The sequence below is a fragment of the Hydractinia symbiolongicarpus genome, chromosome 2 (genome assembly GCF_029227915.1).
Source record: "Hydractinia symbiolongicarpus strain clone_291-10 chromosome 2, HSymV2.1, whole genome shotgun sequence".
Taxonomy (NCBI): Eukaryota; Metazoa; Cnidaria; class Hydrozoa; order Anthoathecata; family Hydractiniidae; genus Hydractinia; species Hydractinia symbiolongicarpus.
In genome coordinates, this window is record NC_079876.1 from 19,812,112 (window position 1) to 19,836,618 (window position 24,507).

The 24,507-nt window shown below is 33.2% G+C and overlaps 2 protein-coding genes across 2 annotated transcripts; one reads left to right on the top strand and one right to left on the bottom strand.

The window, feature by feature from the left end:
* Nucleotides 1-2,020: 2,020 nt before the first annotated feature.
* On the bottom strand, nt 2,021-7,093 carry LOC130629983 (serine/threonine-protein kinase NIM1-like). The gene is made up of 3 exons (XM_057443376.1): nt 6,754-7,093; nt 4,424-4,692; nt 2,021-3,289 (listed from the first exon to the last, which is right to left on the bottom strand). The coding sequence occupies exons 1-3, from the start codon at nt 7,013-7,015 to the stop codon at nt 2,525-2,527; spliced, it is 1,296 nt and encodes a 431-aa protein (XP_057299359.1). The 5' UTR covers nt 7,016-7,093; the 3' UTR covers nt 2,021-2,524.
* A 171-nt stretch (nt 7,094-7,264) lies between these two features.
* LOC130629982 (ankyrin repeat domain-containing protein 13C-like) lies at nt 7,265-24,124 on the top strand. The gene is made up of 19 exons (XM_057443375.1): nt 7,265-7,494; nt 12,045-12,086; nt 12,405-12,509; nt 13,393-13,478; nt 14,157-14,202; nt 14,539-14,605; nt 15,255-15,337; nt 17,661-17,722; nt 18,177-18,223; nt 19,073-19,157; nt 19,624-19,691; nt 19,856-19,895; nt 20,103-20,165; nt 20,674-20,747; nt 21,243-21,312; nt 21,422-21,450; nt 21,723-21,823; nt 22,412-22,515; nt 22,788-24,124. The coding sequence occupies exons 1-19, from the start codon at nt 7,383-7,385 to the stop codon at nt 22,815-22,817; spliced, it is 1,314 nt and encodes a 437-aa protein (XP_057299358.1). The 5' UTR covers nt 7,265-7,382; the 3' UTR covers nt 22,818-24,124.
* Nucleotides 24,125-24,507: the final 383 nt, after the last annotated feature.

The window sequence follows — 24,507 nt, forward strand, 5'->3', positions numbered from 1 at the left end:
CGAATTAACGGACGTCTACTGTATTTAGCAAATCCTCATTAGATCTTTCGAAATTCGGTGTCGCTTAAGCGTAGTTCAAGAAAGATTTTGTTTTTTTGAGGTGCTTTTTACTAGCTCACCTATATTGTCCCATATTATACTAGCTACCTACTATTTAGCAAACAAAATGCACGTAGAATGCAACTTATGTGGCAAAAACATGTGTTATCAGAAAAACGATGACGTCAGTGATTTTTTTATTCCCAGGAATCAATTTCTTTTATGCTATACTGTAGTCATTTGAAGTGGTTCCAGCCCATGATATTTGATACTAAATAAACCTGATATACAGGCTTAACATAATTTGACATCTCTTTTGCATTATAAGTATTCTTATGGAAAGTCAAACGTATGTGAATCTTAACACACTGGTGCCCATGCTGCTTTGAAGGTGTGTTTATATAGCTGTGACTTTCCAAAATTTTCTAATTAAACACGTTTAAAAGATAAACAGTTAGCACAAGTTTCACCCGACGACACCCGTTTCAAAGTTTCGAGAGTAACATATGTGCGAACGTTGTTGTGAGTTTGGACAGCAGTTAAGCCGATGGGAGTAAAGGTTCAATAAATTTTTCTATCAACTATAACTGTTCCTTTAAATATATAGAGAATTTTGAAATAGAAATGCTGAACGCAACAAAAAACTGATTTCTTTAATTTGACATTATAATTACGTTGATGTGCAGACAAAATGTTATTTTTCAATTTCACCGCCTGTGCGTGTAATGTGGCTCACATAACGAAATTATATCTTCTCTTTTATGTTGTTCTACTCATACCAGAATATTATTCGGGAATAAATTTTACTTAAATGTTCGCGAAAATTCGTTTTATATCAGCACAGTGAGCCATCAAACGTTTTTGAAGATCGGACCGAGAAAAAATAAACGAACAAACAAAAAAGGGAAAGGTTTTTATCAATATTTTCCTCGAAGTACTTCTACGCCTACATCAGATCAAAGGCGTATAAAAACCCTGGGAGAAGGTTGGTATAATGTTTAGGTGAAGGATTCAATAAAGTATTGTTGTTTTAAGTTTTTTTCGATTAACAAGATTACAATTTCTGCGCTCTTAAATTTATAGCAACTTGGTTACTGCCATACTGAACTTATTTCTGAGAACAAACCCAGCACGGTTACATCTCAAGTTCGGGAATTTTTGTAAGGGTAGAGTCACTACTCGAGTGACTTACGGATTGCCTATGAAGAAACAAATTTACTCCGGGCCAGAAGGACTTGGAAATGTGGATGTTGTTAACAATTACTGTTCTATCAGAAATGGTTGAGGAAAAGTAATGTACCAACTTTGTAACTTAAATTTATGACGTCATGTAACTGCGTGAATGAGTTGTATACTTTGCTCGTCACAATAAATTAATATGTCGCGAAGGGGTTCGAGGTGGCGAGGAGTGGTTGGATAAAAATTTCAAAATTAACAATCGTTAACCTAAAAAACATGTATAATCCGTTTTTTCATTGAAAAATCAACGGAAGACCATGACAGCAAAACAATACGTCGTTTCACAACCGAAATACAACTTTCCAATTTTTGTTCTTGGCCTTAAAGTAAGGGAAAGCTAATAAGGCCATTTTGAATGTTCCAAGATTATGAAAACCGTGCGTAGGGTACGAAAACTCTCCGTTTGATTATGCATTGTAATTGAGTTTGTGTTTTTAAAACACTGACGACAAATATACAATTTTCTTTTATGATGTGATCTTTAACACATGCAAGTCATTGTTTTTAGAAATAAAGGTGTTTTTGTTTTTCAGTTAGTCAGATCACCAATTCATGGAAGCTGATGAGACTGAATGGCGTAAAAGTGGTAGCAGTCGAGCTAATGTTGCACGAACCAATGGTTACGTTAATTAAGCCACAAAACATTAAAGGCTACCACATTACAAGTTTTTGCTACGAGAGAAAGCTGTAAAAGAGCGTAGCTTTAGAAAGGTACCTATGTCCTGGGAAATAAAAAAGTCAATTTCTATCTTTTTTAGTTCTGTTAATTTTGTGATGTACAAAAGTTACAATGTTATTTTTAATATGCAAGGCTGTGTTGATAAGTCTTCTGTCCAATCGCTATGTACAAACAATATTTACAAATAAAATCAGATTTAGTATATACATATATATATATTATATATGTGTCACTTTTTTTAAATATATCATGTTCTTACTATTTCCACTGATTTTTAAGGTTGGAGTAGTGAAATTATCAAGTAGGGAATTTTATTTACTTTTTTTTAGACAAAATCGCAATCCCAAAATTATCATAGTGTTCAAAAAATGAATATGCAAAAATGTCCACCTCCTGATTGGTTTAAATAGCTACTGTTTGTTAGAATTCAAGATTCGAATAGTTGCTTAGCAACTAGAAAATAATAAATTAGAAATTTAAATAAGCACAATATATACATCACACATACAAACAAATATACATACGGCACAAACACAGAAATTGATAAAAATATATACGGTCAAAAAGTTAAAGAATGTTGCAAAATTTTGATTGTGGTGTTTCGGCACCTTTTGTCGGGCTGTTCTTTTTGTTTTTTGATCTACTTAAACGCATCGCCTCAACTTCCTCTTGTATTTTAGCCTCTCTTTCTAGTCGTCTCTCTATGGCGCGCCGTTCTGCTTGATATACAGCAATGCGAAAAGTACCATTGATGTTGTTTCTCGAATCTTCAGGACATTTCTCAATCATTTCGTTCGTAATACCATACTCAGCTAACTGTTGCATACCAAGCTGCTCTTCATCACTGAGTTCTTTGCAGTCAAGACAAGGTCTGGATTTGTGCGACTTGGACGCTTCCGTGAAGCAGACACCTTCTAGCCATAAACTTCTCATTATTTCTTGCACGGTGAAGCGGTCGGTTGGAAGAGGTCGTAAAATCTGACAAATCAAAAATCTGCAGTTCTCTGTGACGTGTTCCGGAACGTGGAAAGTACCGTCGAGAATTTTCCGCTTGAGCTTGCCCACTGTGTCGGCACGAAACGGCATGGTGCCTGTCACCATGAAATAAAGTAAAACGCCCAGCGCCCATATATCAACGAAGCGACCCAGGTAAAAATCATCTTTGAACAATTCTGGTGCAGCGTAAGGTGGGCTGCCACAAAATGTATTTAAATGCTGGTCCGGTGACGAAATGACTGTGCTGAAACCCAAATCACCCAGTTTGACAGTTCCGTTTGATGAAAGGAAGACATTTTCAGCCTTGATGTCGCGATGGATGATGTTGTAGTCGTGCTGTGAAGAAAAGAAATAGGTACACGCATGGTTTGCAGATGACGATGTCCAAAAAAACTATAATGCCATTTTCAAAGGAATTTAAAATTTCGTTTATATGGAGAGGCGAGCTGGCCTGCTGGCCGAGATCTCGCCTATTTTACCCGAGATCGGCAAGCAGGCTGGATAAAACTCCATATAAACAGTAACAAACTGGTTAGCCCGCCTAAGCAAGGTGGTTTATTATGCTCTAATAAATAAATTCTTTTGTTATAAAAATTATTTCTTTTGTTCAACATTATTAATGTTTTTATTGTTCAGAGCCTAACTGAGGTAGTTTTTTTGTGCATATAAACACAAGCAAGTGAGCCAGCTCAGTTTGCCGAGCCCGCCTTCCTATAAACAGCTTAAATTCATAATTTTTACCGGTTGTGTTGGCAAGGAGAAAATGGATATCCGTTGCTAAAGTATAATCCTAAATTACAATCAGTCATTTTTTTCAAATTTAAACATCTTTTTGCGTGAATACATTATTAATTTTGATTGATCTAATAATACTCTGAGTTCAGTTCCCATTATTGTTAAATATTTATGATTTTTGCTTTTATCATTTATTTTCTATTATAACGCAAAAGAAATTTAAAAATTATGTTTTTGATATTATATACGAACTTTGTTGAATATGTATCCCCACACTTTGACAGCTATACGACTGTAAATAAAACGAATGTTTTTTTTAGCGTAAAATATCATCTTCTCACTATAAAGAGCTGGTGAGAAAAGTTGATATATATATAAACCATCATGGCTGACATAAATTATTTAACACAGCTCTTTCGCTGGCTTTTAACATAACTAGATCAGAGAATATCTATACACTGCAGAGGACCAACCAGAAAACTATTTTAATATGTTATGCAGCGTTTTTGAATTACTTAATTGCTTATGAAATGTTGCATGTAATTGTTCAGTCCACACAAAAGTCTCTGGTGTAATTAAATACTACACAACAACATAACAATAGCAGTATCAGTGTATGTATCTAAAGCGTGTATTTTCTATATAATAAAATTTTTGTCCTGGGTAAAATTGACCATATGCTTAAATCCCAGTAACTTCAAAAATAACACAAAAAAATATATCTCATTTACATACCATATGAGAAACAGCAGATAGAATTTGTGCAAAATATTTCCTTGTCAAGCTTTCAGAAAACTTCCCATCATTTAGTATCTTATGAAACAATTCACCAGAAGGTGCATACTCCATAACTATATATATGTGGGACAAGGTCTCCAAAACTTCAAATATTCGTATCACATTGGAATGGTGAAGTTTTTCCATTGACGAGATTTCACGGGATAGCAAACGTTGGGTTTTTTCATCTAGCTTGGTTTTGTCTAAAATCTTCACTGCAACTTTTTCTGAAGAACAAAAAAATTAGGTGGTCAGGCATGTCTAGAGTCTTAACATTTTCAATTAAGTAAGTATAACAGTATGCTTCAAAATTCAACAGATAATATTTAAAAAAAATTAACGGAACATTAATACTGTAAAGAACACAATAGGACTCTGTGTATCTATAGGCAAGTTTGTTGGTGTAATTTTCTCACAATAACTTTAAATAAATTTTAAATTTTAATAAAATTTTAAAAATGTGCAAAAAATAGCAGTTACACATACAAGAACTCAAAAATTATCATGTGTGAAAAAACACAAAGTATTGGTAAAATATATGTGCTAAAATTACCTTTAGATATAGCCATGTTGACAAAGTTAATGCAATGTCCCTAATTTGCTATGGAAAACCCCTACAGTAATCAACACTTATCTTTTTAACCTTCCCAGTGAGGCAATGAACCCTTAACCTATTACAGATCATCCAAGCCTGGGTTTTTGCAGTGCAGGGTTTTTTTTGAGACCAACACCTAAACTTTATTGGTTGTCATACCCTTCTTCCAGAGTGTTTACAATTTGTTTTCAGAGATGATGAGTTGACCTTTGTAACAAGAGGAGTGGACAGTATATTATCACCCAAACGTATATTTCTTATTAAAGATAGACGTATAGCTATAAAGGTATACATGCATCATCTGAAGCGTGTTTAATAAATGCAAACAGAATTTATTTCTGAGTGCAAAAATAACACATACTCTCCACTAAATTTATAGCAGGAAAACAAGTAACATTGTGCCATAGGGCTGAGAAAATATTTGAGTTAAAAACAGTGGATTTTTTGAGGAATTTAGGGTATTCAGGGTATTTAGCAGTATGTCTCATAGAGACATACTGCTAAAAAGAATTGTTTTCTTTAAATTTTACCTATTTTATAATGTATAACAAGAGGGGCTGACTCATTGGAAATGCCAAAAAACCCGTAAAATCTTTTAGTGAAACAAAGCAACATTATGTGAATTACTTGGGTGGTATACAGGTGGTCAATTACACCCTTGTACAATACACTATAAAATATAAAATCAGGTTTAAAGGGGCTACGGAACGACTGTTGGTTTTTGACTTTAGTGACTTACACAAAAGTCGAGCTGATGGCGGCGAAAAACAAACTGGCTATTTTTCCAGCATGTATGTAATTTACAGACTGAAACATATAGATATATCTAGAATATTTATCTTCTCCAGCCTTGGTCATGTTTTCATCCAGGATGAGTCTCGCTGGAATATTTCTTTGTAATATACTTTTCAAAAAAAATATTGAACCAGTGAGCAAAGTGCGCTGGTCTGTTCATTGCGCAAAACGTATTTGCCGGATTTTTAATATGTATGCAGCATATACGGAATGTGAGCATCTTAACCGGTCCGTAGCCACTTTAAACTTCCTATGTAAAACAGCGTCACATTGCAACTTGAAATCCAAACAACTGACAAATTTTTGTTTAGTCTTCCATTTGTAATGGTTAACCACTAACATACAGGACTTTGTTAAAATGACATATTTGTGTTTATGTTATATATGAGTATATAAAATTCTTCTTCTAAGGTGCTGTACCTTTATAATTATTATTATGCGGATTAACTAACCCCCAAAACATATCTTTGTTGCCTGTGGAACAACTAATTAAATTGAATTTGCCTCAGTTGATGAAATAGATTCAGGTAGCACACACAATTATTCTTTGCATTTTTTTTAATTTAAAAAATTGGGGAAAACTAACTTGCATACATTATGTTTTACTTATACAGTGTCAGATGTTCCAATTTGTCTTTTGGCAAACTGTTATGTACGTCTCTTTTCCAAATGGGTGATGGTTTCCAGATTAAAGTATACCTTCTGAACTAATTCCAAACATATTTCTGAAAGTTAGTAACCAAGTAATTAACTTAACTTAACATTCAAGCAATTTGTGTATATTTTTGACAAATAACTTTTGTTATCCTTCTTCAGGGAATTTTTCTGCAAGAGAAAGATGACGTCTTGTTTTGTTTGAAAAGTTATTGCTAGCTAGGCCCTAAAGAAAAAGACTAACCTTTAGCCAAACAATGAAAACCTAATTTAACTTTAGCGAAATTTCCACTTCCCAAATCTCCACGTAATCTGTAAAAGCCAATTCTTTTGCCCAAGGAAAATTCTTTGACACATCGTTCATCTTCAACTAAATCTCGAGTGAGCTTTTCATACGGATTCAGCCATTTGCTATTATCATCTCCTGTTGATGCCTTTACTGGGTCATGTCTGAGATTGTTATTATTATCAACATCGCGCTTTGGTGGTAAAACATCAACGGCCATTGCAACTTATTTTAGTACTGACCCATAACCTATCCTCCATCTTGGGCAAATGAACTTTGTTTTGACAACCCGATAATTTTCAGTGTCGTCTAAAACTAGTTACATAAAACTGGGAAGGAGGTTGTCGACAAAAACGACAGTTATTTTTGTTTCCTGGTTGTACGCACCTTGAAAAAATAAAAATGAGTTTTTGTTGTTAATCGTAAATCGCAGGACCAATGAAAAACAAAAAAACATTTTGACTGAGCAAGTCCAATAATCGAAAGAAAAAGACAATTTCCTTTATTTGTTTTTATATTCCATTAGAATCAACAAAAACATTTTTAATGTTTTTGGTTCAACTTATTTTTATAAATTTATACTTTTAATGGAACCTGAAGATTACAACCTTCACAAAGCTGTGTTTGAGGATGACCCAAAGTGGTTACAGGAGCTCCTTGACTCTGGCAACCACGATGTAAACAAAAAAGATATGCATGGTAAGAGTGGTATAGCTAGCTAGCTAGGTATCTTATCGATAGGAAAATGTGCTGAGCCCAGCAAAGTGGTTGCAGGAGCTCCTTGTCGTTTGCACACCATTGGTTATTTTTTATTTAAATTCTTTATTGATTATATGTGCAGCCGAAAAGGAGTCGTCAACAATAATATAATGGGCTTGGTGATAAAAGGGGCTTGTCATGCAGCACTTATTTTTTGTAACAATGAATCATACACCATTTTGCAATTTTAACTCTGTAAATCAAATTGAGTATATATTTTAGCGCAATGACATCTCTATCACTACCAAAATTATCAAACTTCATTGTATAGCTAGATAAAATTTATATAATAACATTGAAGAGGACATATTATTATTGACTAGTTGATAAAGCCTGTTGGAAAAATCCACTGAGGCAGGATAAAAATGAAAAAGACGCGTCATTTGAATTTTGATGACGTCTGCAACACATCCACAAAAAAAATATTTGAAACCTTCTTTCCACGTTGCCTAAGAGAGTTACTTCCTTTGTTGACTAGCACAGTCTTTTCAATTGAGGTAAAAGGTAGATTGTATGAGGCCCGTGTAAAAAGTGTTATGATGTACGGTAGTGAGACATGGGCAGTGAAGCAGGAAGATATTGACCATTTAGTAAGGAATGATATGAGAATGGTTAGGTGGATGTGTAATGCCAGTCTGAGAGACAGAAAGAGTTCAGATGACCTAAGAAGCAGGCTAAGTATCTGTATGGGGCACTTGGAAAGAATGGAGCAGGATAATTGGGTAAGAAAGTATGAGATTTGATAGTTTCTGGGGCAAAGCCCAGAGGCAGACCGAGAAAGACTTGGCAGGAGGTTATAAGGACAGACTTGATACATAGGAAGTTGAGTTTATAGATCTAACACAGTCTAGATCAGATTGGAAGAGGGTCATTAATATACCCCGTCCAAACCCATGCTAGCATGGAAAACGGACGTTAAGCCGAGAATGATTATGATGATGATGCCTCTGTTTTGTGTACAGCTTTAAAGTGCTAATCAAGAAAATGTATATAATTATTTGCTTTTGATAAACGGTTAATGAGATATAAGGGTTTAAAAATTTTGCTGACTTCAGCAAAGACCTGTCAAAACCCCAAAAATTTAATTTTAGAAATTTGTATACCTGTTGCCTTTTATTGTATAGATCTTGAAACGTTCATCAAGAAAATGTTTAGGATCATCTATACATCTTTGACAAACGGTTGCGGATATATTGGGGTTTGAAGGTTTTTTGATGACGTCATCAACCCATTCTTTCAGAAACGGATTCGGGGACCCAGGTTTAGGAAACTTACCCAAATTGGTCCCAGGTGGTCCCTAGTTACCCATGCGATGAAAAGTCATTGACGTCATCACCTCATTTCCAAGTTATTTGGCCTCAAAGTTTTAAGTGCACTGTAATGGTTTTATTAATTTTAATCTTATTAATTTTTTCTAAAACATTATAGAACTCACCATTTTCTGGTAGAATTACACGAGGGTGTCGATAAACTGCATACACCGTAAAAAGTGCAGGAGTTTATGGGCGAGTTCGCTGTTTTGAAAAAAAAATTCAAGTATTCGCCCGAATAAACCCGCGTAGACCCGAACAATGCCCGAAAAACGCGCCTTCTTCGAACTGTGAGCCACAAGAAATTGCATTTCGGGAATGCTCCGAGCAAAGGTTGAGAAAGTGCGAATGGTTTCGAAGGACAACTGCCAATTTAATTTGAAAAATCACGGAACTCGCCCTTATATATGTGGCGTTTGCGGTTTATCAGCACCCTCCTAAAATTACCAGACTCGTAAGCATTGCTACGATGGCCCTTATTTATCCTATTCTTAATAAAAATACTTCTCTTCGTAGTCAAAACTCTTCTCTTCTTTCTTCTGAAAAAATCTCTTCTGTTCAAAACACTTCTCTTTCAAAGAGAGAAACACTTCTTTTCCAAATTCCCAGAAGACACAATTCCGGTCTGGAATATTGATTGAGCTTCATTTTGATAACTAACCTGTTTAAATGAATGACCACCCTCCTCCCCAGGGATTTTTGCCTTCTTGATATAAATAAGATGATGGTGAAAATCACTTGGGCAAGGGTGACTAAATGACATACTGCTCCTTGCCATGAAAAAGATTAGGTTTTCTTAGTATATGTACTTGATAACTCTCTAAAAAAATTATGTGGTGGACCATATACTTTAGATAAAAATATATTGTGGTATTCTGTTTGAGGCATTCCTTTATTTTTTTAATACACACTTTTTGTAAGAATACCAAAATTCTAACAGGCTGGTCATTATTCTTATTTTTCTATTTTTTTTAGCTATTGTTTTAACCTAAAATCCCAGCCTGATATTCTTATAAAGCACATTTATTATAAAAAAAACTGGGCAGTCATTTATTGTGTCTATCTATATGATAATACCGAGAAAATAAAGATATTCACTTTGCCTGTTACAGACAGACACACAGTGTGTCTGTAACAGGCAAAGTGAATATCTTTATTTTCCTATGATCTAGCCGAAAAAGTTATGCCTAATTTGTTAATCTTTCTGATGTTACAGCATGGCGTCAATAACACTACTTTAACGTCAATAACACTACTTTAACGTCAATAGCTTTTATATTAAATGAAAGAAGCCATTATAATGCATTTAAAACTTTGAGGGAAAAATGGAAAATCCACTTAGGCAAAAGGACAAAGGAAACATATGTTGTTTTAACTGTTTTGGTGACATCGGTAGTGCATAATACAAAAAAAATTGCCAAAATTCAGTTTATCTTTTGCCTGTAATGTGTAGAGGTTGGTACGCTGTATAAAATCCTATCTTTTCGACAAATGTCTTCGGAGATAAGGGTTTAAAATTTTGCTGACATCGGCCAAGACCTGTCAAATCACACAAAACTTTTTTTTAGAAATTTGTATGCCCATTGCCTTCATCGTATAGATCTTGAAACACTGACCAAGAAAATGTATAGCATTGTGTATCTTTGACAAACAGTTGCAGAGATATTGTGGTTTAAAGGTTTTTTGATGACGTCATAAATCCGTCCATTCCGAAACGGATTTGGGGACCCAGGTTTGGGAGACTTACCTAAATTGGCCCCAGGTGGTCCCTAGTTACCCACGCGGTGAAAAATGACTGACATCACCACTTTGTTTTCAAGTTATTTGGCCTTAAAGTTTTAAGTGCATTGTATTGGCTTCATTAATTTAAAATAAGATGTTGACGCTAAAGTGATATTGACGTTGCGCCGTAACGTCAAAAAATTTAATATTTGAGACATAAGTTTTTTGGCTACATCAAAGGAAAATGAACCCATCCACTTTGCCTGTCACTGGCAGATGGACACACTCTCTGTATTATTATAAGAGATAAAGTATCTCCAGTTTTAAGGATGTACAAAAGTGTAGTTGAGAACTTCTGTTACTTAGGTGATATGTTGGGTAGTGAAGGGGTTGTTGGAAGAAGTGTTACTTGCAGGATAGGTTCTGCTTACTTGTAGAAATGACTTTTGCAGACCTAATGTGCTCTATATTAAAACATTTTCTCTTTAGCCCACACACTAATGGGAGATAAAGTATATAGATGTTCTAATTAAGTCATTAAAATTTTCATAAGGTATGATAAAATTAAATCCAATTAGCGCATCTGCTTAAACACAAGTCAATGCCAGACAAAATCTGCTAAAAGCCTATTTTGTTGCTGGTCCCTTATAGCTATAGGTTGAGGTAAAGAGGGCAGTTAAAGCACTTTTGCTGTTTAATTAAAGAGAAAGTCAGACAATATCTAATTTTGCTACCTTTTTGTTGGATAGATACTCTGCCTCTGGATCTTGTTTTGTTAAAACAACATATTTATGAATTTTAAGCCATTTTACCTTATGTGGTTCTGCTTTCATTAACTACGAACATGTTTTAGCATGTATAAAAATTGACAAAGTTCCGTAAATTTTGTTAACATTGACAAGTCGTTTAATAATAAATTTCTAAAGGGAAGACAACGTCAAACAAAGAGATCATGCACAAAAATAGCAATGATATTTATAATTACTATCTTTTGCAGAATTTTTCAACATGTAATTTTAGAGCAACAAAAATATTTTTGGTATAGGTTTTTTTGCTATAAAAATGTTGTTTCTTTGTGAAGAAGAAAAGACGCTTGCAAAAGCCATAATTGGAAGAGAAGGATTGCCTAAAGAGACTATTGTTTAGCTTAATTAGACTAGTATATAGTTGAATTTCTAATTATCCCAGACTATTACGATGTATAGATGTAAGGATTTTTCTTTTTACGTTTTCCTTGGCTACTTTGTCCCCAACATCTGTATGACACACTAAAATTTCTACTGTCGCTTCATAAAAACAGCAGAACTTATTTTTTAATAAAAATAACTTCTGTCACGCTTTGCAAGCCTTTAGTTCCTTCACATTACTTTTATTACACCACCTGTGTTTACTTTCCGAATATTACAATAACATACAATTACAGTGTCTCAGAACTACTCAGTATCTTTTTTGTTTCAGGAAACACGCCATTGCATTTAGCTGCCATGATTGGATCAGTAGGTAATAAAAAATTTTTAAGTTGCAAAAGTCTTTCGATAGTCTGTAAGCCTTGCAAACAAAATGAACAGAGAGACCAACCAGTACTCAAAATAAAGATTTATACCTGGTGGTCAAAATGGCCAGTGGGATTTCTAAACAATGGTAGTAAAAATCAAAGACTACTACATATATGTTTTCTTTACAGTTTAGCATATGTCTCCCCATCATTTATTTAAACTGGATGTATTTCTGTTTTTTTAAAACAGCATAATAATAAAGAATTTGACAACATATGGATATAGTACATTTTGAAAACATTCAATGCGTATTTCTTTTTAGAATGTGTTGACATATTGACAAAGAGTGAAGCAGACGCAAATATAAAAAATACAAAAGGATGGACACCATTAGCAGAGACTGTCAGTTATGGAAATAGAAATTCAAGTAGGTTTTTCTTATTTCCATCTAGTTTTCATCAATAAGCATTACACTTTTGAAAAATTTTCTGCATGTTTTTAAAAGTTCTGTTAACTCATATAAAATAAATTAATGCAGGGTGTAAGTTAAATGCCTATTTCTCAATTGAAATTCGTCCCAATTTTCCCAACTCATTTAAATCAAATGACCATCACTTAAAGAAGTAAATATATATTTTTAAAACAATGGTAGCATGTGTTACTGTTGTCAAACTCTTAGTTATGTAGAGAATCTGGAAAGACTATCAGTGGTAATATAGCTTTGAAATATTTAGCATGAAAATGAACTTGCATTGAGCTTTATGCAATATATAATACGTTACTGAAAGTCATAAATGCTATAGCTATGTGAAAATAATTCGGAGAATCAAAACAGTTTTAGGGCGTCTGAAAAGAGTCACCCTTATGTACTTTAAAAGACCCTTAATAAAGTTTACAATTTTGATCGGCCACTGTTTCAAATTACTGGATTAAACCCTGTCATGGTGCCATTATTATGTTAACTTTCTTGATGTGAAGCTTTCTGCCATTAATAAAGAATGTATTTTGCAAACAGGAAATTTAATAAACCTCAAAAGTTGTAGAAAAAAAACCCAAACTATATTTTTACTTTCCTTGACCTTGCATTGGTTTGTTTGTTTTCCAGTACTGCAAAAAGGATTTTTGTGGTGGAATTTTACGCTTTCACTAATTTAAATTCTGCTAATTGAAATATTCTCCTAAAAAATAGCTAAAAACCTCCTAAATGCTCCTAAATATCCTACTATATAATATACAGTGTATATACATTTTCTACACCTCACTATATTCCCCTAATTAGTTATGATTTTTTTTCCATTATACTGCAACAGTTAAATCGGTATTAAAAAGAATTAAACTTCAGAATCGAAGTTCATTAGATGAAAGAAGACCACAGCTTGTTCAAACGCTGAAAGATGTATGTATATTTTTACACTTTGAAACTAATGAAACTGCACTCACCAGTACTAGCTCGAGCAGAAAAAATCCTTTTTCTCTGCAAGGCACATACTAGCTTTTGTTATACAATCCTGGTTACTTCAAAATAGATCTTCTTTGGAAGTTAAAGAAATTACTTCTGGTCTTGTCTATTTTGCAAGGTGTAGTGTTTGCTCTGTTTTCTTGCAAAAAAGCATCTGAAATATAATGTCGACAACAGTATGTCAGTAAAGTTTTGCACTAAAATTATTCTAAAAGTTAATCACAGTAAAAAAAGAAAAAAAGAAATAAAATAAAACCCGTGGTAAACAGTCAGAAGCTGAACATGATGATTATATACAATTTTTTTTATATATTTTCAACCTCACTGTTACTCCATATATTTTACTAGCAAAACAATATCTTGGATCCTAAATGTATAAAGAGCTTTTTCTTTGTTTTTAAATGTGACTAAAACATAGTAGCTCCCTAGAGGTATATTGTTGGATATTGCAACATATATCCGGATCTTTTTTCGTCTAATCCTCATCCTCCACCTTAAAACCTCCTTTAGATGGCATCCATTAGTGGACTAAATTTTCATTAGTGAAACTAGTCTTGACAGTGTACATCAGTCTTTTTTGTTATCTTTTTTCACTGTAATTTGGTTATCATTTAGTTGCAAGACTTTCGATTAGAATTAAAATGGGAATTCCACAGTTGGGGTATGTTTTATGTTTACCGAGTTCAAATTCTTGTTTTACCCTTTGTCACAAATGTCATTGTACAAGCCCTAATATTTAAGGATACTCAACCTATTTTTCACTACAGACAGGCCAAATTTGTTGCTTTCAACATAATACATACACCAAATTTTTGATTTAATATTTCAACACATTTTGTGTTTGTTTTTTTTGTTTTCTGCTTCCTTATATATGTCTACCATAAAAACTTAAAGTTTGGAAAGATGTGCAAATGATAGTAACTTCTTTGGATATTAAAGAAGTTACTATCTTTACTGTTGTATAGTGTAACAGATGAAAATACAATTCTATATTTAGTACCGTTAATATCTCGTCTACTTCCATCTGATACATGCAAAATTTCGAAAAAAGGTGCCAACATAAGGTATATGCAAGCATTTTTAAAAAATCTGTTTCAATTTTCGTTCTTCAAATGTAAACTGGCTGTGCCACTTGTTTCCATCATTTACATAATTTATTAGGTAAAAAGAAGAAAAAGAAGCGAATGTATTAACTTTATTTTTATTTTTAATATCTTTTTTTCCATACACGAGGAAATATTAATATGATACATGATCAATTTACCTTTATAATATCTATGCGTCGATAAAGTTTGAATGCGCATCCAATAACAGGTCTAAAATTACTGATGACAGAAAATGTCAAATTTTGCTATTACTTAAATATGATATCACAATTTATGCAGCATAATTAAATCTGAAATTTTTAAATGTGAATATCTTGCGAACGAAAAGAGCTTTTTAAAAAATTAACCAACTTTTTAAGCTATACAAGTGTGTGTGAATAACGTACAATAATTATTTGCAAATTAAGAGTCTCATTCACTTCAGGACAAAAAGGAAATAAAAAAATTATGTAATTGTTGAAATATAATATGTATTAAATATGAATAGAAAAAATGTCAAGTAAATTTTTTGTGTGTATATATTTTGTATAATTATATATGAGCATGTGTGCAAATGTAAATTTCGCAAATGCGACAGATACTAAGTTTTTCAACCTCATATTTTTAGAATGGATACAACACTTATAGAATTTACAGATATGAAATGGCAGCGTGGTGATATATCATTTTTATTTAATGGCGCCAAAGAAGGTATATTTGTTTTGGTACAACAATTTTGCAAGATGCTTTATGCTGGGGAAAGTTCTTCTATCAGATAGATTTTGAATCACTTTATTTAAATAACAATAAATTTTGCAACACAACTTCTTTCCGTAGGTGTACAATTTTCGTTCTACTTCTCTGTATTCTACTCAAGAATATGTAAATAATTCCAATGGTTTGTTTTTGTACTCAAAACCTTAGTTAGTAGCAAAGTGTAAGTATAGAAGATGAAAAGTGATTATTTGACAGCATCAATTTCTATGCAACAAAATCGATTAAGCATGAAATATTTCTGTGTATCATGCAATAGTCTATCACCAACAAGAAAAATTTTGATGGAACCAACATGTTTATTCTATGTTGAAAGTTGCAATTGAGAATTCTCATGAAAATGAATGAATCTTCTCTGCGTTCCGCGTCCCAGTAATATTAAAACAAAAACTGTTTTTGCCTTTGGGTATGTTTCGAATTTTTTTGTACAGAAAGAGTTAAAAAACCTGAAACGTAAAAAAGCTACCAGCATAGATGATTTGCCGAATGGGATGTTAAAGGATTGTAGAGAAGAAATCGCAAAACCTTTAACATACATCATCAACCTTTCCCCAAAACAGCAACTGTACTCAAAGATTGGAAAACGGCGCAAATAACTCCAGTACACAAAAGTGGAAACGTTACTGATGCAAAAAAATTATAGACCTATATCTATACTCCCCGTTGTTTCTAAAATACTAGAAAAGGCTGTTCAACACCAACTTATGAACTACCTGGAAGAAAATAACCTCCTTACAGATAAACAGTTCGGTTACAGGAGAAAGCGTTCAACTGAGCTAGCGACTACTTTATTTATTAACACCATCAGAAAAGCAGGCAACAAAGGACTATTATCAGGTGCTGTTTTTATTGATTTATTCAAGGCGTTTGATACGTTGGGTCATGACAACTTTTATGGAAATTAGAAAATCATGGAATAAAAGGACTTGTTCTAAAATGGTTCGCTAACTACCTGTTTGAACGTCATCAGTAGTAAAATTTTAAAATGCAATGTCAGACCAGTTGCCACTGTTATGCGGCGTTCCGATCAATACTGGGACCAATTTTATTCCTTATATTTCTGAATGACTTTAAAGACTGTATGATCAATTGCAACATTATTGAATTTGCTGACGATACTGTAGTTTTTGTTACTGCAAAAGCGACAGAAGAAGTGCAGAAATTGTTAAACGAAGATCTACAAGGAATTGCATCGTACTTCCAAGCATCATCATCATCATCATCATGATCATCATCATCATCATCATCATCATCAACATCATCAACATCATCAACATCGACATCATCAACATCATCAACATCATCAACATCATCAACATCATCTACAACTGAAATCGTATGGAGTTCGAGGTTTAGCATTGAAGTGGTTTACTGACTATTTGTTCCAACGAGCTCAAATTGTCAAAATCGGACAAGAACTATCTGATCCGTTTTCAATCGTATGTGGTGTACCACAGGGCTCTATATTGGGTCCTGTGCTCTTTTTGATGTATTTCAATGACTTCGAGAACTGTCTAACTAACACGAAGGTTATTCAATTTGCAGACGACACGGTTATGTATGTTTCAGCAAAAAATGTTGATGATATCGAAAAGAGGCTCAATGCAGATATGTTTGCAGTATATAATTATCTGGAAATAAACGACCTGATAATCAATCTAAAGAAAGCCCGAATGTATTCTATTCGGTACTGCGAAACAAATTTCTACCATCCCCTCTGAACAGCGTGAGTTAAAGATTTACTTCAATGGGCACTTGTTATGTTATACTTCATGTTACACCTATTTGGGTACCATATTGGACCAAAATCTTGGACTTAGTAAAGACTTTGATCAAAAATATAAAAAAGCGTCATCTAAGTTTTACATGTTGAAAAAATTGATGGTTTTTTTTATTAACAAAGGACACATATTGATAGCAGACATTATCTCTGAAATGTATATATCCTTTTAAAAGATTCATAATAAATAAATATTAAATAAATATAATAAATAATAACTTCTCCTGAGAACATATTTCGAGTCTTCTTAGGAAGAAAAAATGAGTCTCTTGACAAGAACTGGTACTTTGAGCGTTTTTGTTGTTTTTTTTTTTTGCTTTTTACACGGTCATATTTTCCCTTGTAATTTTGTGTTATGTCTCTCCTGTTAGCTAATCATGTTCAATGTTATTGTGTGCTATTGTTGATAATTTTGTATAAGTAACTATCATGAATTGTTATGTGAAAATGTTTTCTCTTATATCTTCTATTGTTGTATAGGCTCAGATTCTTTGGTTGTGTTAGATAATGAAAAGAACGTCTACCAAAAGCTAAGAAAAAATGTAAGCTCAATTTTTTTTTTTGTGTGTGTAGTAGCTGGCCAACCTGGATTGAAGTAGGTCACTGTTTTATTGTTATATTGCTCGTATAAATTTCGCGTTAAGGTTTATGAAGAGACCTTTCAAATTGCAAAACATTGTGTCACATAGTTTTTTTCCACATCATGCATCCTTTGTTGTGTAAGGTATATCGTTTTTGGTGGAGGATTGAGTTATACAAATTGTGTGGTACAAATAATATAATCACTTAAATAAAAAAGAAGCTGTAAAAAAACGGATCAAAAAGAAAGAAATACCAGGAGACAGAATGTACGAAATGTATATTAGTGGCGTACATTAATACAGTGTGGTGTATGAACCATGACGTCATTTTGAGAGGACATATGTTTAAATACGTAAATAAAGCCATTTATCACCACGTGCAGTGTTTATCAATGCTTTTTTTCTATCGTTAAAGGATATTGAACATGATTTAGAAGAAGAAGTAGACTACCTTATGTGCAGGTTGGTTGGAATACGTTAAACATCTTTACATACATGCTGTATCACAGATGCTGTTCACCGTTTCAGCTTGTGAAATCCTTTTTGGAAGAATCATTTCTCCATCCTTGAAGTTTGAAAATTATAATAGTAGTGGGCATATCTTGTTAAAAACTTTTTTGTGTGTGTTTTTTATACAATTTAAGATTTTGCAATTTGTAAGTTTTAAATGTTCATTTAGCGCCATAGCATGCATTTTGTTTATAAAATATGAAATATTCTACTCAATCCCATTTTCATAGTAAATATATATCTCATGTGCGACATATTTCTGATGTTTTTCAAGTGGTATCTTTCAAGATGATAAAAAAATCCGACGTTACACTGAACGTCAATCCATCTTTAGGGAAGGGGTGTCGACAAACATCGACATTTGTAGAATAATTTATTGCTTTTCACTAAATATAGTCGAGATTCGATTATCCTGGGTGATCATAAATATACTTCAGACGTGGTATCAACTTTTTTCCAAAATTGCCACACAAAAATAGACAAATAATATTAATTTTGCCAAAAAAGCGGAAATGTACGAAAAAAAATGGTACAGGAGTGTATGTGTAAATATTATGTACACTTCTTGATTGTTTTGACATTTAGGTACGGAGGATGTACCGGGGAGGCAAAATAGAAATTCCTGATTGACGTGTAGCGTACACCTTTTCGATTTGTGATCATCCCTCATATAAACTTTAAATTTATCACTATCATAGGTGCAAAAAGAAAGGAGCACATATTGTGTGGAAACCTTTATCGCTGTTGAGTTAAAAAATACACTGTTTTCACGATGTAAATTGTAACCATTTATTTTGCTAGTGATATAGTTGCTGCGCAGATGTCGACGAAACCTATCACTTTTGCTCCGGCTCAAAGTGGGTGGATATTTCGAGAATACAAAACTGTAAGCTGATTATAACTTTGATAAGTTTCAATATAATTTTTGAATATATATTATGATAAAGAATATTTTAATTTAAATGTACGCATACTGAATGACAGCATACTTGAGCATGAAAATTTTTGCAAGACGCTGCGCATTAAGGATTCTAAAACATTCATTTTGCTCGAATTGAATTGAAATTACTCTTCTTACTCAATCTCTGTTGAAAAGCTTAAAACAGTTTGCATGATGATCCTGATATGTGCAGATGTCATGTGGTAGGCGTAAAATGAGCAGCTTGAAGTTTACTTCACCTTGGACAAACTGTAAACCTCACGTAAATATACTGTCTGAAAAGTTAATTGTTTATAAGTGAACGGTTTCTAACACTTATTTAGGATTGTTTTGATTGGCTAACTACTAGAAATCAAGAAAATGAATGACGGAGTTTAAATTGTTTTTATTTTTCTTGTTTATTTTCTTACAGGAGGTTATTGGTAAAGTTTCTTGTGAGGTGTACCACGTGCATGGAATGACACTGATCTCACGAAAAAGGTAACTAGTTTTGCTTCACTAATTTTTCAGTTGGAAAGTTTTAAAACACCACGTCAGCTGTGTGAAACGCTATGAATTCGAACATTTGCTATTTTGGACAACTTTAGTTCTTTCTTTTGTTTTGTTTCGCGCCAAGTCATTCTGGTGTTTGTATTCACGTTTAGACGAGAACATTTATCAGAAGAAGACCTGAAGAAAAATAAGGTTGGTAAAAAAGACCTACCCGTTTGTTTTTTTTCAATTGCGTGTCTTTTAAATTTGTTTTTGCGAGCTTGAATGTATCACAGTTCTGTAAAATTTATTTCACAATCATGAATTTTACAAAAGGTCGCGAAATGCGTATAAATTTATGCTGTAATAACTAAAGAGGATTTTTCTGAGTTAAAAATCACTTTGTTGTTTTTTCTATAGGAACTTGTCGAAGCTTTTCATAGGGGTGATTCAATGTTAATGGAAAATGAGAAATGTCAACCTGTGAGTACATTTGGATTTGATATGTATGTAGAATACTACTATATATTTTTTCTTATTGTAATCATCTTACAGAAAAATCTGTTTGCAAAATTTAATTACTATTAAGCAACTCAAGCAACAGTCACATTCATGTAACGTGTTGTACAACAAATAGATACATGAGATATTGCGCGTGGAATATTGTAGAGATTTTTCCCACCACTTGTTTGACAGACAGAACAATTATTTGGAACCAAGGTACGGAGAAAGTTGTGTGAACGATTGGTGAGATGTCATCCAGAATCTACATTATATGAAAGGGTGTGATATCTTACACAACACAACAGTTTTGCTTAAATCATCAAACAACGCGTATTGTAACTAAACATTTTGTACTCTGAGCCTGTCACTACAAAAGAGATATGTTCATTTCTAGGGAAATAAATGATCGTTCCATTTTCATGGCGTTCTATATAGCGTGTGTACACGTAACTCGTCATGTCGGAAGTAAAGAAAATTGTTTTTTTAGCTTCCCCGAAAAGAATCGCTACCGCCGCCTCCTCCATGTCCATTTGATTGGAGACAGTACTCCTCTCTTGATAGGTATGTCTGTTCTATTTTGTCCTGGCGTGACCTATTTTGACCATTGTTATTCTTCTGTTATTTTTGTGACTTTTTAAGAATTTTTACCGATCATTTACTCAGTATAGAGTTTCACCATTGATTAACTTTGATTAGCGCCGTCCTTGCAATATCAAGTACTATCACTATCGAGAGATAAGCATTTGTGTTGAAAAGTTCGCGGGAACGTCTCACAAACGCCTTCTTTCTTACGCGTCACATTCTGAAGTTTAACTATAGTTAAAGTCGTAGAGTAAAACAATAAGTTTGAGAACGTATTTTATTTGATATTGAATTGTGCTACTGCGTTGTAATATAGCTAAAAATAACGTAAATTCCGAACACAAACATTATTTGCGCATTTTTAGGAGAGCTTCAATCACAAAAATATGTTTTACAGTTGACAAACAAAACGTTTTCATTGCAAAAATATCTTCCCTTAACGTAGAAACTTTAGACGTGTAATTCTTTGTTTAGTCCGCCTTTTATTGGACGAAATATGAAACTCACTGAACAGAAAAAAAGTCTGAAAGCCAATGTATGGATGGTGAGTTATCATTTGAGAAATATATAGTGTCTTTTAATTGTAATTTGAATTCTTGATGGTAGAAGTACAAATGTTGCTCTTGTGGATGAGCTCTATTTTTTATTTTCAGAGTCAAGACTTTCCATTATCTGTCGAACTGTAAGTTTGTATACATTTCAACGATAAATTTAGCGACAGGTAGAATTTACAAAATCATTGTTTTTTCCGCTCCCCTTTTCTCTGTCTTATTCAACTCAAATAAATTTTACCATAGTATATCTTTTGCGCTTTGTGAAAACGAATTTTACGAGGACGTATTTTTTCAAATGGAAGTAGAAATGTGTTCATTTGCGTTATTTCTGGTTAGGCAATTGCCTTCATATTCGCTTGTGTTTTACTAAAATGGGGTATCTAGTTGTTTTTCTGTTTAGACTTCTTAGTGTGTTAAACGTGGTCGCACCTTCTAAACATTTTGAAAAAATGAAGCAATTTGTCTCCATGAAGCTCCCGCCTGGTTTTCCAGCGAAATTAGGTGAGTTATATCTCCTACGCTCAGTTTCGCTTCAATCAACGAATGTGTTATTTTTAAAAGAAACATATATCCGCTCAGCTGTTTTGTGTGCAGCTTGAAAAATAGTTTTATACGAATTCGATCTGTCAGACACTGCAAACAATGTTTTACAATCTGTTATTGTGGTGGAGGTTGTGGCAATTGTCAATGTTGTTATTACTGTCGTTGTTGTCGTTGTAACCTTGGTCGTGACAGTGTTTGTAGTGACTATTTATTTATCAGTTTTTATACATCGGCTATCAATGACACTTAAGTTTTTATTTAGTCGTCGTCGTTGGTATTATTATTGTAATTGTTGTTGCGACTACGTTATTGACGTTCTTCACTCCTCTCACGAATAAGATTATTTTTTAAAGCAAAAAAAAGGGCAGGTAGTGAGGATTTGTCTGTGTGTGTTTGGCCTCAGCATAAAAGACATCTACTAATTGGGACTAGTCTTAACTAAAGATATTCAAAGAACTAACTTTTATACATTGAAAATAGGAGATGAAAAACTTTTTGAAAAGGTGACTTATTTACAAGATTTTCACATTTTTTATCGTGTTTTAGAAATCCCTGTTTTACCGACTATAGTGGCACGAATCACATTTCAAGATTTTGTTTGGAAAGATGATTTAGCCGACAACTTGTTTGTTATTCCTGCCGAATACAAGGTAAGTTGATCTGTACGCCCAGCCTGTGTTTCCGCTTAACGCACTGCGAAATCCAAAAAATCGGCGAGTTTTGTTGAACTCTGGATGTTAAACTTAAACATAATTTTATTATATTTGAGTATTTCAAAGAAAATCAAACAAACAATAAGGAAAAATAAAGTCCATTAAATTTCTGCTCTAATGCTTCAAATAATTCTCAAGACAGTTATTAGACATGTTTTACTTACCAGGCGCCTCTATTTCTTCTGATTATATTATATGTTTACCTTTAGGAGGATCCACACCATTTTCCAGACTTTTGATCAAAAGGGAGGCAAAAATACAGAATGCAGAAGAAAATCCCTAGCCTCAAAGAGCTTCGCTAGCTTTGGCATTTATCGCCGAGTATTGTAGTTGCACACTCGCATGTCATCCGCGGAAGTTGCGAAAGGGTCACTGGCACGGGAAGTGTGTGTAGCTCTGTCGTTGTGGAAACCTATTCCATTTTGGCAACCAATATATACAATTATGTTACTGCATTTTTTAAACGTGTCTTAGGTTTTGATAGATTTGTTACTGCTTGTTTTCGCTTTCTGAGTTTTACCTGAAACAACAATTGTCATAATCCGTGAACTGTCAGTTGAAGATTGTGTATATTGTAATAAATAATGTCGTTCAAAACAATGTGATATTTTTGCGTAATTTTTTAGTGTATTTTTGTTTTTATCAATTCCTTTTTTTCTACACTGCTTTTTCTGTATAAGAAGACAAAGAAAATACAGGCAACAAACATTGATACATAAAAAAGACATTTTTGCTGTCTGATCAGCTGGTCTTGATCGGACACAAATTTACACGTCGTGCCCAGACTGTTGTTGGATTTTGATTAGTAACTAGAATATTAGTAATGTTTTTTTTTTACAAATACTAGGTTTATTGTTTTAATTTATGCAACGTTGCACAAACAAAATATAATGGAAAGAAAGTATAGAGACATTTGACTCGAATGTCATTTTTTAACGTAATTTCCCAGAATGCACTTTGTTTCAGCGTCATATTTGGAAAGGTCAATTTTTGTGTTTGTTTGGTTGCATTTTAGTGTTTTCGTCTGAAGAAATAAAGTTATAAATTATTGTTATATATAAATATGTATAAACTTTTATTTTTTGTATTTATCACGTGGGCTATTTTAATGTTTGTTGGTTTCTATTCGCTCTTCTTCGCAATTTATTTTCTCGCTTTTGTCTTAATTACGTGTTCTACTATGCACGTCCCAATCTTTTTCGTTCGCTTTTTTCTGTACTTGCAATATTATACATTTTACGGCTAAGGACTTTATAAAAAAGCTAGTGAAAACGATGCAATCTGTGACTTTTAATAACATTTTCTCGCCTAAAACAACAACTTCAAAGTATAATTGTAAGTTTTAAGTTGCACAAATGTAGAGGTAGCACGTATCAATACTTAAAAATTAAAAAAAAAAATTATCCCGAAACTCACTGAAAATCGTTGACGAACATTTTTGTCCGAGAACCTTTTGCTCCATATGCTTTCAGTTTGCACTTCATTAATTTTTTTGAGTATCGTTGCTTGTAAAAGCTTGATGTCAATATATTTTTGAATATTTTTAGATGTTTTATTCTTGATTGCACTGATTTCTAGATCTTTTGTCTTTGTATAGAAATTTGTTAACAAATGTTACAAATGAATATTTCAAGGTGTCGACCTTTTGAACAATATTGAATGTGAAAAAGGGAGCATTCAAGATTTATTATTTTTTGCGGCAAGAACACAGAAAACATCAAATAACAATCTTTTTGGTTTAACAACAAACCCCCAAAACCTGTTAAATTTTCAGAAAAATTAAAATTGGGCAAATTTTGCGTCCATGTAAGTTGCTACAGCTCACCCATTCAGATTTACACAATCTAAATACCTTGTGAGCACTTTCGAATATCTGAAAAGGTTTTTAGTCAGATATATCAGAAAGTACCAGCGTCATTGAGTAACGAA

Excerpts from the sequence above, each read along its gene's own strand:
- LOC130629983 (XM_057443376.1), bottom strand. The coding sequence starts at position 7,015 with ATGGCCGTTGATGTTTTACCACCAAAGCGCGATGTTGATAATAATAAC. Across the intron at positions 4,693-6,753 it reads TTTTCATTGTTTGGCTAAAG|AAAAAGTTGCAGTGAAGATT; the intron begins GTTAGTCTTTTT and ends TTTGTTCTTCAG. Across the intron at positions 3,290-4,423 it reads TATCTGCTGTTTCTCATATG|CACGACTACAACATCATCCA; the intron begins GTATGTAAATGA and ends TTTTCTTCACAG.
- LOC130629982 (XM_057443375.1), top strand. The coding sequence starts at position 7,383 with ATGGAACCTGAAGATTACAACCTTCACAAAGCTGTGTTTGAGGATGAC. Across the intron at positions 20,748-21,242 it reads CAGTACTCCTCTCTTGATAG|TCCGCCTTTTATTGGACGAA; the intron begins GTATGTCTGTTC and ends TTCTTTGTTTAG. Across the intron at positions 21,451-21,722 it reads TTTCCATTATCTGTCGAACT|ACTTCTTAGTGTGTTAAACG; the intron begins GTAAGTTTGTAT and ends TTTTCTGTTTAG.